Consider the following 17182-nt stretch of genomic DNA (forward strand, 5'->3'; position numbering starts at 1 on the left):
AGAGGCCAAGAGTGAGTTTTTTTCCGAAATATATATATATTTTTTTTTTTTGCTTTAGAAGGATGAGAGAAGTTTCTTATTTCAGCTTTCCCACTGTTGCCACATTCTCATTTTGTGAGTCACCAGTCCAGCAGGATGAGGCTGCTTATTCCACCGCTTTTGTGGATACTGTTGGTATCCAATTACCAGGTTTCTTCTCAAAGTCAGTAAGTTGAATTTTAAATATACTGTTTAACATTTAGGTTGTGAATTATTATTATTATTTTATTTTTTCCACTTATGAATCAAATAACATCAAGACAGATGAGGACAATCTTGGGTAACTAGTTTCAGTAGTTTAGAAGAGCAACAGAAGCCCATGATTAATTAAAAAAAAATACATAAAAAGGTAAAAACTTGCAACAGCACGTGACACATTGAATTAAACATTAAATTATTAAATAGAAAGACTAAAGTTTTGTTTTGTAAAATATATATATAAAAAAAATGCAAATTAACTTTTACAGTGTAAATTAAATCTGTTTGTAATATTTGAAATGATCTGCTCTTCTGAAGACTTGGATTAAACTGCTCAAATAATATAGTTTACTTGTACAATATTTTTATGAACGTCAAAGTTTTGGGTGGATAGCAAAAATATCTGATGTGTCATTAAACATATATTTTTGGCATGTCTTATAGGTTTGAAACGACATGATAAATGATAAAAAGGGGTGAATAAATTACTTTTTTTGGATGAACTAACCCTTTAAATACAATAGAATATTAAGTATTTTGTTTGTGTTTACAGTGGCAATCAAGCTCTTGACTCGGCACCAGAGTAAGTACATAACTTTCCAGTCTGGTCAGTGTTAACACATACAAAACCATAAAGCAGATCGCAAGTGATCCAGTATGCATGCATTTTTACTTTATGCAAAGCTGATAAGTACTTTTAATGAAACTATTCTCTGTCAGGTTTATCATGCTAGTTCCAGCAAGACTGAGACTTGGAACCAAACTGAATATCTTTCTAGAGGCGCACAGCCTGTCCGAGCCAATCACAGTCAAAATCATTGTCTATACATTCGGGAAGAAATCCGTCCTGACGCGGGATTCTGCCATCCTCAATTCAGACAACTACTATAGTGATCTCAAAACCATTGAGGTTGGCTCAGAAGACCAAGTGTATTATTGTTTGTGTGTGTAAAAACTAGAAATGTAAATCAGGTAAAGCTTTGAGATAAGTAATTGGCATATAAAATATTTTTTTCTTTTCTTTTCATAAGATCAATCCAATCCTGTTGAAAAAAGATTCGGACAAATCTGTGAGACTGGTTGCAGAATTTGGGAGTTTCCACAAAGCTGAGAAAATAATCACGGTGTCGTTTCGGTCTGGATACATCTTCCTTCAAACTGATAAACCGCTTTACAACCCTGGAGACACAGGTCAGCTGCATTAATACTAAGCACTCTAGAGCTGGGTTAAAATGATAGATTTCTCGATTTTATTCAGTTATCATTTTGAAGAGCTGAATGCTTAAATCCCAAGAATAGATATTTCAGTCTATGCTGTTTCCAGCTGATGAATGAACAAAGGATATTGCGCCTCCTATCTAATAAATTGCAAATTGCTTTGTGCTTTGTTACTTTTGATATGAAACCAAGAATATTAAACGTGTAGTTATGTGTTTTAATTCCCAGTTCACAAACACTTCAACTGATCATTCCACAATGTGAAATGAACTTAGGCAAAAACTGTATTATAAATACAGTATAAATAAGGCTGCATCCATGTGCTGATCGAAGCAGATTCATAAAAACTTGACATGAACCACATGAACAAATACTATAATTATTTATACTAAATACTATAGTGTTTTTGAACCATACTATAGTAAAGTACTTGAATTAATTTGTTGTGGTAATTCTGTAGTTGTTGTAACAACTATAGTAATATATACAAATTACTTTACCCAATACTTTACTAAGTTTTCTATAGGGTATATTATACTGCAATGCACTACAGTTCACTGTAGTAAAAACTAAAGTATACTACAGTATTTATTACAGTTTATGGGTTCACTATAGTTAACACTACAGTATGCTGTAGCATTCTTTAAAGTGTTGTAAATACTATACAGTATACTACAATTTACTATAGTTTACTATAGTAAATATTATAGTATTTTCTCATTTATTGACTAATTTATTCATATTGCATAAGTTCAATGACGTGGGAAACCTTAATTTATATAGACAAAATACTTGTATTGCCTTATGATTTTTGTAGCACAAACTGATTTATTATAAATCAACCAAATAATGGCTAGGTCATCTGGGACATAAAGGCAGATTTTCCACCTTTTGACCACAAGATGTCGTTAGTGTGCACCTTGTTGAAAAGCTTTGAGTAATGAACCATTTTACGCTTAATTTCACCATCACTAGTTACAGGAAACAAAGCTAGACAAAGGAACAATGAAAAATGAGAGTGTGGTAGCAAACACATTTCTATCACTGAATAAGAGACAAACATTTCCAATAGTTCCAATAGGCCCTCCTGTCACGACCAACACTCTTTACCATTCCAATACAATTCCATATTAGAATAAGGTTTGTGTGTGCTCTTTTACTGTCATATGATGGTCACACACATCTTAAAGATCAAATTTCTTCCACAATACGCTGATTTCACGCAGCCGCCATTTTGAAATCGAAAGTGAGGCTCCGGTGGGAAAAACCCCGGAAGTAAAGATAAACAACAATGCCTTTGGACTACCAACCTGAAGCTGCTGCTGCGATTTACACTATTGGATGTTAATAATCAATATAGGATATGTATATAGTTCATTCCTGCTTCTTTTTTTACTTTCTGAATTATATAAAAAAAAAAACAATTATTTATAAATGAATTTCACTGTATATAGTCTAAAGTATAAAAGAAATGTATGTACAGTTTTAGAATTGACACAACATCATTAAACACAACAATACGCAATCGCATTCACGACTCTCCTGTGATTAAAGGAGACACTTCCGGTTTTCTTCCCACCGGAGCCTCGCTTTCGATTTCAAAATAACGGCTGCGTGAAATCAGCGTCTTGCTTTACACAGACTTAACAAGAAACACCTGAAAGCAATGAACCAATGAGAATGTGACGCATGATTAAAACAACCAATCAGAACATGACACATTCACAAGGGCAAACAGGAAGCAGGGAACATGACTAAGGCACATTACAAAATAAAAGACATATCAGTAGGTGGCGGTAATGCACCTTTTTCGTTGGTTTGAACCAACACCAGAAGAAGAAGAAGAAGAAGAAGAAGAAGAAGAAGAAGAAGAAGAAGAAGAAGAAATAAAAGACATGAACACAAACAAAACCCAAACGAATTTGACAAGGCCCCAATTAATATTTATCAAATCAAATTGATTCTAATCAAAAACTCCTGAATTGAAATCTAATTGAATCGTGAAATTTGTGTCAGTAAGCACAGTGCTTGTTAAATTACAAATCTGTATCACTATTACTTCTCACTTTCTGTCTCTGAATCTCTCAGTTCATTACAGGGTTTTTGTATCCAATCATGAATTCCAAGCTTTCAACAGCAACATAACTCTTGAGATTCAGGTAAATATCTTAAATCTTAAAATCGTAAAATTAGCTTCATTTCATTGCATAATTCTATTTCATTATTTATACTTTTTAATATATTCCTCCATGGAACAATCAGAACCCAGATGGTGTTGTAGTGCACATCAGCTCCAATGCCAGTGCAGGCAATGGGATTCTCTCTGAAAGCTACAATCTCACTACTGTGAACAAGTATGCAAAGAAAACCATTAGATTTGTGTTTTCATTTTTGGTAACACTTTATTTTGATGGTCCCCTTTAGAAATTATGTTGACTGTAAGTAACTTTGAAATTACATGCCAACTAACTCTCATTATATGAGTAAAGTATTAATATGTCTGTATTAATATATTAATATACAGTATTAATATATGCTAACTCCTTTTGATGTATTTATTTTATTTTGATGCTCCATAACAGATGTAAGTTAGTTTCCAACTATATGTCAACTTCTATTAACCCGAACTCTAACAGTCTACTAATACTCGCATTAAGAATCAAGCGCATGTACACTTTTGAACAAGATTATTTGTATAAGTTGTTATTATTCTGTCTTGTAAACATTTAATGTGTGAAGCTAATTCTGAGAAGTACTAAAAATATATATTCTTTCATTTGACATTCTATCTACTGTACACCAATTCTGGAATTAAATATATATATATTTTTAATTCATAGAGAGGGAAAATGGAAAGTTGTTGCAAAGTTTGATGATGTTGAAGAAAACCCATTCAGCGTGGTGTTTGAAGTAAAGAAATATGGTAAGTTATTTACATTATTCATGGTGCAGACATTCAGCTGCTGGCATGCATGGCTTGAATAACCCTATTTATCCTTGATCCCAAGTTCTCCCGGCATTCAACATCACTTTAACGCCAAAGAAACCCTACTTTAGCCTACATGAGGAAAAGTTGGAAGTAGAAGTCAGAGCCAGGTGCGTGTCAATTACAACCGCTTTTACTGTTACTCGACACTCACCTGAAATACAAGCATTTTCAAATGGATGTGACATCAGTTCTAAATGTAATTATTGGGCCTTGACCTCGATAAGCTACTTTCTGAAGTGAAACAGCACAGTTGTTATAAAACTGCTATGCCACCAGTAAACTGTATATATAACATAGAAGTACTCACAAAGAGGCAGTGGCGCTGCTGGTCTTTCAAAGAGGGGAAGCTCATTTTCAGCCTACATCATAAAAATTGTCCATTTATTTATACGTAAATTCTACGTTACTTTTCAAGAAAATTTCATACCAACTAGGCGTCTTTTCCAGTGACTTGACCAGTGTCCTCTCAATGGCCAGCAGAGTTAGGTATAATTGTATGAATATAATAATATAATAAAGGTATAATTAATAATATCCCTTGTGCATTGTTTAAATTTACAACCTTTCGTTATGTTTGTGGCTGAAAACAGCCACTACTTTAAACTGCTGTAAAAATGTATCAGATAAATATTTTTTTCAAATTTTTTTGCATAAATCTATTAATCAACCTCAGTCCTGCTCAAAAATACTAAATGTTTAAAAAAAAATCAGGATTTTAACTCTTTAATTGCCAAATTTGTAAATGATGTCACTGATTTGGAAAAAAAAACACACAAAATGACTAATTTTCAATATAAAATGTGATTGTAGACTGGATTTTTTTTAACCTTTTATCACAGTCTTGGACATGTCAAAGATTAGAAACAACACTGGTTTTGATGCATTGCTAGTTTTTGCGCAGCATCAGATTTTAACTTTTTCTCCCTCATTTACTGTTCGTGGCTGTTTTTGCCCCATTGACTTCCATTATAACCACATTTTTTTATTGCAAAGCCATGACACCATATAATCATGCATTTTTGATTGTTGGTGGTTTTCCCTGTTGGGAAGAGGTAAAATTTGTAATTTTTACTGTTGATAACCAGGTGGCACCATTAACCCTTTAGATAGGCCTGTGCAAAAAAAAGCTTAGTTTCTGGCTTTTACATGGAGTTATATGCAGTTTATATGGATTATAATAGCATAATAAAGTGTGTGTGTGTGTGTGTGTGTGTGTGTGTGTGTGTGTGTGTGTGTGTGTGTGTACTCACCTTGATGCGTCTGAGATAATCAAAATATGCACCTCAGCTCTCAGAACTACATGGAGTAAACAAAAACAAAGTAAGTGTATTTATGCATCTGCTGCCTTTTGATGGTGAGAAATGCAGACTAAACAAACACAAAGCATGTGGATTTAAACGCGTGCATGCAAGCCTGCTGGTCATTTGATGGTGAGAAGAGCAGCAAGCAACATGAGAAAGGGCTTGACTTGTAGTGAAGTTTCAGAGATGATTATGCAGCCTGACCCCTCCAGCGAGCTGCAGGATGTATCGTCTTCTCCCTCTGACACCACAGACTCAGGAGAGTCAGATCCTGATTTGGATGTGGCACCCTCATCATCCTCTCTAGCTTCCACTGAAGGCGAGGAGGATTCGGAGGATCCTGGATCTGGGTGGATTGGGAGAAACGGCGAAGTGTGGTTTTCCACTAACGCGGAGACAACTCCCTTTCTTCAGCCTGCCAGAGGCGTGACTCCAGGGCCGACGCGCTATGCCATCACAAGGCATAGTCATACATGTTTGTTTGACTGTACAAACATGTATGTGTTGACGCAAGTCATGCTGACAATGAGGTCAATCATCTCCTCCGTAAAAAACAGATTGAACACGGAATCCATGTTCTGGACCCTTGTGATGGCATAGCGCGTCGGCCCTGGAGTCCCGCCTCTGGCAGGCTGAAGAAAGAGAGTTGTCTCCGCGTTAGTGGAAAACCACACTTCGCCGTTTCTCCCAATCCACCCAGATCCAGGATCCTCCGAATCCTCCTCGCCTTCAGTGGAAGCTAGAGAGGATGATGAGGGTGCCACATCCAAATCAGGATCTGACTCTCCTGAGTCTGTGGTGTCAGAGGGAGAAGACGATACATCCTGCAGCTCGCTGGAGGGGTCAGGCTGCATAATCATCTCTGAAACTTCACTACAAGTCAAGCCCTTTCTCATGTTGCTTGCTGCTCTTCTCACCATCAAATGACCAGCAGGCTTGCATGCACGCATTTAAATCCACATGCTTTGTATTTGTTTAGTCTGCATTTCTCACCATCAAAAGGCAGCAGATGCATAAATACACTTACTTTGTTTTTGTTTACTCCATGTAGTTCTGAGAGCTGAGGTGCATATTTTGATTATCTCAGACGCATCAAGGTGAGTACACACACACACACACACACACACACACACACACACACACACACTTTATTATGCTATTATAATCCATATAAACTGCATATAACTCCATGTAAAAGCCAGAAACTAAGCTTTTTTTTGCACAGGCCTATCTAAAGGGTTAATGGTGCCACCTGGTTATCAACAGTAAAAATTACAAATTTTACCTCTTCCCAACAGGGAAAACCACCAACAATCAAAAATGCATGATTATATGGTGTCATGGCTTTGCAATCAAAAATTGTGGTTATAATGGAAGTCAATGGGGCAAAAACAGCCACGAACAGTAAATGAGGGAGAAAAAGTTAAAATCTGATGCTGCACAAAAACTAACAATGCATCAAAACCAATGTTGTTTCTAATCTTTGACATGTCCAAGACTGTGATAAAAGGTAAAAAAAAATCCAGTCCACAATCACATTTTATATTGAAAATGAGTCATTTTGTGTGTTTTTTTTCCCAAATCAGTGACATAATTTACGAATTTGGCAATTAAAGAGTTAAAATCCTGATTTTTTTTTTAAACATTTAGTATTTTTGAGCAGGACTGAGGTTGATTGATAGATTTATGCAAAAAAAATTGAAAAAAATATTTATCTGCTATATTTTTACAGCAGTTTAAAGTAGTGGCTGTTTTCAGCCACAAACATAACGAAAGGGTAGTAAATTTGCCCACAGTGTACTTTTGAGTTTTTGAAAAATTTCAAAGCATTTTCCCAAAATATGTGTCAAAATAAGATTTGTCACCAAAATTCATTCCATTTGCTGAAACACAGAGAAAGTTATGGCCAAATTTAGACTAAAAAATACCCCGTAGTGGATGAAAACATCCCCAACAGCACATAAGGGATATAATAAAGTATAATACTACTACTACTACTACTAATAACAATAATAATAGTAATAATAATAATATATATTTTTTATTATTTTAATAATTCTTTTTAATTATTACGAATAGCTCGAATAGCTTCAGCGACTTTATATTGTATGAAATCGCTGTCAATCAAAAGGAGATGCAGCCTTTGAAAAGACCCTCCAATCATCACGCAGAAGCCTGGAGTCCAGTGGCGTGCACATGCACATTACGAGTTCAGTCTATAGGTATGCGCATTTGAATATATGTGAGCAGGCGTGTAGTCCTTGCCTACAAATCAACCCTCAACAAACTACTTGTCTGGCCTTAAAATTAATAATACAGAATCTTTATCGCTTCCCGAACCGGAATTATCCTGACACCGCTTTATCTGTAGATAGGTAAAGGAAGGGGAGGGAGGCCTTCACAGGGAAAAGCTTAGTTGACATTTCAGGACTGTGCTGTCGTCGCGTCCAATCACAGGTCCTACATCAGATCTGGATACGGCCTGGATCCGGCGGGCTGCCGGAAAACCCCTGGGATAAACAGAGAGACTAATATTAGCGTAGATGCCATTCTTATGGCGTAACGAGTACATCAGGATTTATGGGAAGTGTTCCCGGTTCCGGCTGACCTAATCTATGCAGCCTAACATTGAATTATAGAAGTCTATAATGTGTTATGTGAATGCTAGGTCAAAGAGATGTGTCTTTAATCTGGCTTTGAACTGAGAGAGTGTGTCTGCTTCCCGGACAATGGTAGGAAGAATGTTCCAAAGTTTTAGTGCTAAATAGGAAATGTATTATCAGCTGGCTGGAATTTTGAGATTGCAATAGACGTGAAGGACTATAATGCGTTAAGAGCTCGCTCAAGTATTGCGGAGCTAAACCATTTAGTACTTTGTAAGTAATCAGCAATATTTTAAAATTTATATGATGTTTAATAGGGAGCCAATGCAGTGTCGACGGAACAGGGCTAATATGGTCATACTTCCTGGTTCTGGTAAGAACTCGAGCTGCTGTGTTTTGAACTAGCTGTAGTTTGTTTATTAAGCGTGCAGGGCAACCACCCAGTAGAGCATTACAATAATCTAGCCTTGAGGTCATGAGCGCATGAACTAATTGTTCTGCATTTTTCATTGAGAGCATATGACGTAATTTAGATATATTTTTAAGATGGAAAAATGCGGTTTTACAGATACTAGACACGTGACTTTCAAATGAAAGATTGGTATCAAAGAGCACACCCAGGTTCCTAACCGACGACGAAGACTTAACAGAGCAGCCATCAAGTGTTAGACGGTATTCTAGGTTATTACGTGAGGAAGTTTTTTGTCCAATAATCTCTGTTAGAATCTCTGTTTTTTCAGAGTTAAGTAGTGGGAAATTACTAGTCATCCAATTTTTTATATCACCTATACATTCCGTTAATTTTGTGAATTGGTAAGTTTTGTCAGAGCGAAAAGAAATATAGAGCTGAGTATCATCAGCATAACAGTGAAAACTAATGCCATGTTTCCTAATGATATCTCCTAATGGTAGCATGTACAGAGTGAACAGCAGCGGTCCTAGTACTGAGCCTTGTAGTACGCCATACTGAACTTGTGATCGAAGAGACATCTCATCATTTACTGCTACAAACTGATAACGGTCAGATAAGTATGATTTAAACCATGCTAGTGCATTTCCCGTAATGCCAACATAATGTTCTAATCTATTTAAAAGAATGTTATGGTCGATAATGTCAAATGCAGCACTAAGATCGAGTAACACTAATAGAGAGATACAACCACGGTCGGATGATAAGAGCAAATCATTTGTGACTCTAATGAGAGGAGTCTCAGTACTATGGTACGGTCTAAATCCTGACTGGAAATCCTCGCAGATATCATTTCTTTCTAAAAAGGAACATAGTTGTGAGGATACTGCCTTTTCTAGTATCTTTGACAGAAAAGGTAGATTCGAGATCGACCTGTAATTGACTAATTCTGTACGATCAAGTTGCCAATCATACAATCATAGCCAGCTTAAATGTTTTTGGTACATATCCTAATGACAAAGATGAATTAATGATATTAAGAAGAGGATCTATGACCTCTGGAAGCATCTCTTTCAGTAGCTTAGTCGGTATAGGGTCTAACATACATGTTGTCGATTTAGATGAATTAATGAGTTTAGTAAATTCTTCCTCTTCTATAGCAATGAATGAATCAAAGTTTTCCTCCGGGAGACTACAATGCACTGCCTGATGCGATACTGTAGTAGACGGTTGCATAGTTATAATTTTGTCCCTGATATTATCAATCTTATAAGTGAAGAAGTTCATAAAGTCATTACTGCTGTGTTGCTTGGAAACTTCTGGGCTTGAAGCTTTATTTTTCATTAGTTTAGCCATTGTTTCAAATAAACACCTAGGATTATGTTTATTTTCTTCTAATAGGGTTGAAAAATAAGCAGATCTAGCAGCTTTTAAAGCCTCTCTGTATGCAATCAAGCTCTCTTTCCATGAATGCGAAATACCTCTTGTTTTGTTTTCTTCCAGTTGCGCTCCATTTTTCTGGCTGCTCTCTTAAGGGCCCGAGTGTGCTCGTTGTACCACGGCGTTGGACTATTTTCTTTAATCTTCTTTAAGCGCAATGGAGCAACTGTGTCTAAAGTGCTGGAAAAGAGAGAGTTAAACGTTTCTGTTGCAATATCAAGTACTTCTAAGCTATCTGGGATGCTGAGATGATGAAACTGATCAGGAAGATTATTAATAAAGCAATCTTTAGTGGCAGAAGTGATAGGTCTAACATATTTGTAACACGGAGTCGGCTTTGCAGCCTTGGCTAAATGCAAATTACACGAGACTAGATAATGATCTGAGATGTCATCGCTTTGCTGCAGAATTTCAACGGCATCAACATTGATTCCGTGTGATAATATTAGATCTAGAGTATGATTACGACAATGATGGTTCCCGGCACATGTTGTCTAACTCCAATAGAGTTCAGAGTGTCTTTAAATGCCAATCCCAATGCATCTTTTTCGTTATCTGCATGTATATTAAAATCACCAACAATTAGTACTTTATCTGCAGCCAGTACTAACTCTGATAGAAAATTAGCAAATTCTTTGATCAAGTCTGTTTGGTGGCCTGTATACAGTAGCCAGCACAAATCTTAAACATGACTTATCATTTACACTAGATAGTGTTACATTAAGCACCAACACTTCAAAAATAGTATATTTAAATACAATACAGTTAAACAACACAACTTGTGACAGAAACAAACATATGGATGTCGAATTAAACTTGGTAAAAATATATTCTGTTTACCATCTTGACTGGAAACATGAGTTTGATTGCCAATTTTTTATTTATTTTTGCTAAATTTAGTGAAGCATTTAGTGTGCACATCCTACTATGCTGTAATAAATACTGGGATTGGTTGAAAACTGGAGACCTCTCCTGGTGGGAGTTTGTATTAAAAGCAATTTAAAAGCGGGCTGTATTTAAAGTTTGAATAAGCATGTTTACATTAACTGTAATGAGCTATATTGCTATTACAGTTCAAAGAAGTGGCAAGAATGAGGCGGGGACCAGCGAACAATAAACAAAACTTTAATGCCAAAATAAACATACTCATTCTTCTGACAATAAACCAGTTCAAATTGATACTTCCCTTTGTGTTGTTCTGACCGAAAGACCTGGTTCACTGCAATCCGAGCTCTAACTGCTTCAGGTAGCCCTTCACTACAGACAGCATGGTGAGATAGTTTAACATGTAAATGAAAACCTTCAAAACTTAAAAATAATCAGTCATGTCTTCTTCTCAGGTATCTTTATGGTGAACAAGTGCGAGGTGTTGCAAATGTGCTGTTTGGTATTGAAAAGAATGGTCAGAAAAGGAGAATCACTTCTATGAAGCAACTGAAAGATGTAAGTGAAAGAGTGAGAGGTGTGAGTATAACAAAGAAAAGTAATGTATTATTTGCAGTGGTGGGTCCCGTGCATTTCACACCTAGGCCTTCAGTGGTGTCCTACCAGAATTAATCACTTTTAATAGTGTAGCAGCACACAGACTCTCTATAATTGTTGTGAAATTGCAGTTTTTATTTTGCACCGTCAGTTAGGTTAATGTGGTGAGTTCAGAACAGGCCGGGTAGAGAGAAACGAGCGAGTGAGTTCGGCTTATGCGTTAATGTACAGTGGTTCTTGTGTTCTGATTATAAGTTCAGAAACAGAGCCTCCCTTGTCTTATCGTTCAAGGGTCATAATAGTCTCTTGTCATACGTTACAATAGTTTGAATGTTTGAAAAAAAAAAATCGATCATAAATTTACAAGAAAAAATAAGAAGAAAATCATATTCACAGCAGAAAAAAAAAAAAAAAAAGCATTATACTCACCGAACCTACTTATTTTTTACAAAAAAAACATCCTAATTTCTTTCCTCAAAAATACTTCAATTACCTCTGAAGTAGATGCATGGGCGTCAAAACGTTAGTCGTTTTGTAACAATAAAAATTACTTAAAACGTTGTGTGCTCCGGTCCTGCTCCTTGGTCCTAGCTAGACCTTGGGTCTCCTCTTTTGACTTCAATTACTCTGTTGTACAGGTTATCTGTGCATTTCAGTTCCAACAATAAGTCTTTTCTATCGAGGCTAATGCTGAAAGTCAAGTCTGTCCCGTCATATTTCTGGCATAAGTTTTATTTCGCTTTAGGGCTGAGACTCAGTGTCTGCTCGAAAGAAGCAGTGGACACAGGGACATTCACCGCAAAACATGACGATGTGTACAGCTGACCTATGCTCTCTTAAAATTATTAAATCTACAGGAATATATTTTAGTTCATGAAGTTCGCTACAGATGCTAGATTGCTAGCGCTCTGACCATCCAATCAAAGGATGTGAAAATGCCGACATTATTGTACGTCTGCTAGATGGCCCTGATGCAGTCAAATCAAAATCTGACTGGCTGATTAAATCTGACTGATTATCTGATTGGTTAAAGCAACGGTTCCATTGCCTTTCATTTTAAGCAACAGGCGCCCGCACTATCGATTCTGAAGGCCTCAAGGCAGATTTCTTTGACCCTGGCGAGACATGATTGGATAAAAGCCCTAAAATAAATATACACTACTGGTAGCAACGCAACCAAGAGAAAAGCTATGAAATTAAGAGAATGGACTATTAGGAATAATACTCATTCATGAAAAAAAATATATATTAAAGTGCAAGTCAGTGATTCTTATAGTGTTTAGGCCATCAGAGAAGGCCTTGCTGGCCCTGACGGCCCACCACTGATTATTTGGTACTTCAGATTCACCTGTTTATTTTCAGCTGAATGGAGGAAGCGTTAGTTTGACTATGGAAGAGATAAAGAAGATCTATCCAAATTCAAACAGTCTACTGGGGCATTCTGTGTATGTCAAAGCATCAGTAATGACCAGCTCAGGTGGGCAAATCATTACCCTTGATATGAGGCTAAAATTATGTATTGCATATTTAGAAAACTAGCATGAGGATCATTCTTATAATTTTAAATCACAGGGACTGAAGTAGTCCAGTGTTGTGCCGAAAAAGCCCCCGTCGCGTGCGACACTTTCCTAGTGGGAGGTATCAGGGGGGCATTTCCTGCCAGACTGGCTTGTCGTGAAACGCACCTGCACACTATATGTACTACATAATACACTATACATATACTATACTACATCTAATGCAAAACATAGTATTACTGCACCCGTCTTTTCAACCAGAATTTGCAGTTATTGGATTGAGTAGTTTGTTCCATTACATTGGTTCCATTTAAGTGTGTGAGTTTTATGCTGATACATTTTTACAGTATATCAACATGCCACTTTTAACAAGCTTCTTTTGTAGGCTGAACTAATCCAGACAAACAGTAATATTTAATGTGCTGAGAACATCTAGTGAATTTAAACAGCACTGCAGTCTCTGCCCTCTGTGTTTAGAAAAATGTACAAAAAGTTTGCTGCTAGCTTGTCTAGTCCTCAATTAACCTGCTAAACAATATTCCAAGACACTTTTTTAATTATATCTGGACTTTAATGAGAACAAAATGAGATTCAGAATAAGAATGCTTATGATTAGTGTCAATTGATATTTATCTGATTTTCAGTTTAAGGCGACTCTTTTCAAATGCGGGGGTGCTTTTTTCAGCACAACACTGGCCACAAGGCCCACTCATGGCGTTATTTGTTTATTGGTTTGGGTTATGTTTTTGTAACATCTTAAGACTTTCTTCTCAGGTGGTGACCTAGTAGAAGCAGAGAAATCCGGCATTAAAATAGTAATGTCACCCTACGTGCTCTCCTTAAGTGACACACCCAAGTATTTCAAACCTGGCCTGCCGTTAGGCATAGTGGTAAGTTTGATACTCTGACATTTACTGATTGATCTATGTTAGCATTATTCGATCAGTGAATTATTAGAGGAGGATTATTATTTTTTTTATTTTTTTGCTCAGGTTAGAGTGAGTAACCAGGATGGATCTCCAGCCCCAGATATCCCTGTTAAACTCAACTTCCTTCAAAAATCAATCAACACACACAGAGGCACTATCAGGGTCTCCATCAACATGCCTGACGAAAACAAGAATCAACTGTTGAAGGTACATTGAACACCATAGAAACTCATTCAAAGTTAGGTATTAAGTTAAAGTCCATGACTCCACACTGGCATTTGGGACAGGACTAGTATACACCCTTAAAAAACACGTTCCGAAAGGGGTTATTCACAGTGATGCCACAGAAGAACCATTTTTGGTTCTACAAAGAACCTTTAGGTGAACAGTTCTTAAAAGAGCACTTCTTCTTAGATTAAAGAATATTTTAATAATCTAAAGAACCTTTTTTCCAATATAAAAAGTTTTAAAAGTAAAAAAAAAAAAAAATTACAATTTTATTTCCATTTGCATACAAGGAAGCTAAAAAAGGATGCCGACACACAACAGAGTTAGCTTCTGTGATGAAGCAAGTACAGTATAGTACAGGTGCATTTGAATTATTGTGGGTTTTTTAGAGTCAGCTTTTGTTAAAAGGTAAAGGAAAGTACGAAAAACGCTATGTACAAGTAAACTTCTCGATTAAAATAGATACACAAATACACTTCCTAAATAAAATAACTACACATTATAAAAGTAATAGGTAAATAAGTAATATTGCACATTGTAGACTATGCCTATATTGCACATGTTGTTCGACAGAAATAAAATGAAATGCCCCAGGATTAATACACTTGCTGTATATGGTTGATGATAATGCACATGGATTAATATACTGTTTTACATTGTATATGATTGGTCACAGAACAAAACACAACAGAGTTAGCTTCTGTGATGAAGCAAGTCGCTCCCATGCAGGGGGAGGCGTGGCAAAGGGACGCAGTGTCAAGGGTTACAGTCGTAACCCGAGACGTTCCCTTTTCGAGAGAACAACTTAGGAAGAGAGCACTCATGCACCCGCCGTAGAAGGGAGGTCCAGACTGTAAAACCTTGTTGAACATGTGCAGCGTGGCTCAGCCAGCCACATCACATACCTCCTGGAAAGGGGCCCTGAAAGGAGGGCTCTAGAGGATGCCATGCTACTGGTTGAGTGAGCCCTCACGGCCAACAATGAAGGCAAATTGCACACCTGACAGGCCAGGGAAATAGCCTGAACTTTCCAGTTGCTGATGTACTGTTTAGAAGTGGGAAGCCCCTTCTTGGGTGACCCGAAACACATAAGCAACTGGTCTGACTTCCGTCAATGAGAAGACTTCTGAACATAAATATTGAGAGCTCTGACAGGGCAGAGCAGATGAAGTCTCTCATCTTCCGCAGTCATGTGAGGTGGAGAATGAAAAGCCTGCAGAACCGTAGGCCATGCCGTATTAGAAGGCACCTTAGCCCATAATCAGGCCTGGCATGCAGGATAGCCTTAACCCTTCCAGGAGTAAACTCCAGGCACTCATGAGATATAGAGAGAGCCTGAAGATCTACTACTCTTTTAGAGAAGTGATAGCTAAGGGAAAGGTTTGAAGGGGGCTTCGACTCGCCCTTCGAGAACCACTGCCAGGTCCCATGTAGGAAGTCTGGTCCGAGTCGCAGATCTCATCCTCCAAGCCCCATGGGGGAAATGTACGGCCAGCTGATGGCCTGTCTTCCCACTGGGCCATCACCCAGAGGAGTGTCGAAAGCCGCAATGGCAGCCACGTACACCTTAACTGGGTCCACACTGCGCTCTCTACACCAAATGGTGAACACATTCTAATTTTAGACAATTTCCATGTGGAGAGATTTCTAGAGCTGAGTATGGTCTCGATTACTTCTGCTGACAGGCCAGCTTCTAGGTACTGTGATCCCTCAGGAGCCCAGAGTTTCCATAGCTCTGGCCGAGGGTGAAATACTGAGCCCTCTGCCTGCAACAGCAGGTCCCGCCTGATGGGTATTACCCATGGAGGGCCATCCAGGACCGATTTCATGTCTGAGAACCATACTCAGGCCAGCCACAACGGGGCTAATAGCAGTAGACTGACCCTGTCATGACGGACCCTCTCCAGAACTCCCAGGAGCAGAGCGATGGGGGAAATGCATATCGGTGGGGCTAGATGCTTGAGAGAAAACCACAGTGGACGGTGTGTTGTCTCTTGAGATGCAAACAGTTCCACTTCCACTGGGCCGAACCTCTTGCATATCGACTCACAGAGACCTCATAGAGGGCGCCCTGATGATTTAGATAGGACACCACTGACATATTAGCTGTGTCCCAAAGTGAAGGCTGCATCCTTCGAAGGACGCAGACTTCAAGGATGCAGCCTATGCGTCCTCTGAAGGACGCACCATGTAGCCTTCCTAGGATTTCCTAATTGTGCAACCAGGTGTTCCCGATCACCACTCCTGGCGCCAAGCAACAGTGCGAGAGGACAGCTGCTATCCTGATCATTCATTTTGATAACGGAGTAAACGGCTATGGAGCCAGAATTGGCTATTGTCATTTTTATGTTTTATATTTTACTGGAGGACATGGTGAGGATTTTTTAGCCCCGGCACTGCCAGGTCGTGTATTTTCGGTTTAGCCCTGTGAATATAAAACCCAATTTATTATAAAAAGTCCAGTATTTCTCCCGCTCGTCATCTGCAGCTGTCACGGTTGCCAGGCGACAAGAACAATCCTTCGTAGGCTAGACCGGTCCGAGCGCGTCAGATGCGCCCTTTGATATGGGACGCTGCTGTAGTTAGCAACAATTTGTTAATATTGTGACAATAAGCCTACATTTTGTTACTTTAATTTTCGGAACTGAATATTTCGTTAAGTATTCACTTACAAATGTGAAGTAACCTACTGAAGTACTTTTTTCCCTCACATCACAATATGATTACATTAAACTACACAAAAGTATATAATGTAACAACCAGATATTACTGTATATTGAAAATATACAGAAGTAAAATGCAACATAGCCTACGCAGTAATGCAGTAGT

At 37.8% G+C, this 17182-nt stretch overlaps 1 protein-coding gene across 1 annotated transcript in view; it reads left to right on the plus strand.

Moving 5' to 3' along the window:
• The window catches only part of LOC311287030 (complement C3-like), a 27732-nt gene continuing 10550 nt past the window's right edge, over positions 1-17182 (plus strand). The window contains exons 1-12 of the mRNA XM_084403595.1: positions 1-206; positions 791-820; positions 958-1147; positions 1269-1428; positions 3544-3614; positions 3718-3809; positions 4296-4378; positions 4464-4551; positions 11538-11640; positions 13042-13156; positions 13971-14086; positions 14189-14332. Coding sequence (XP_084259721.1) covers positions 136-206; positions 791-820; positions 958-1147; positions 1269-1428; positions 3544-3614; positions 3718-3809; positions 4296-4378; positions 4464-4551; positions 11538-11640; positions 13042-13156; positions 13971-14086; positions 14189-14332 — 1263 coding nt within the window. The 5' untranslated portion in view covers positions 1-135. The remainder of the gene's footprint in view (positions 207-790; positions 821-957; positions 1148-1268; positions 1429-3543; positions 3615-3717; positions 3810-4295; positions 4379-4463; positions 4552-11537; positions 11641-13041; positions 13157-13970; positions 14087-14188; positions 14333-17182) is intronic.

This window comes from Rutilus rutilus (genome assembly GCF_951802725.1).
Source record: "Rutilus rutilus genome assembly, chromosome: 1".
In the NCBI taxonomy this organism is placed as follows: domain Eukaryota; kingdom Metazoa; phylum Chordata; class Actinopteri; order Cypriniformes; family Leuciscidae; genus Rutilus; species Rutilus rutilus.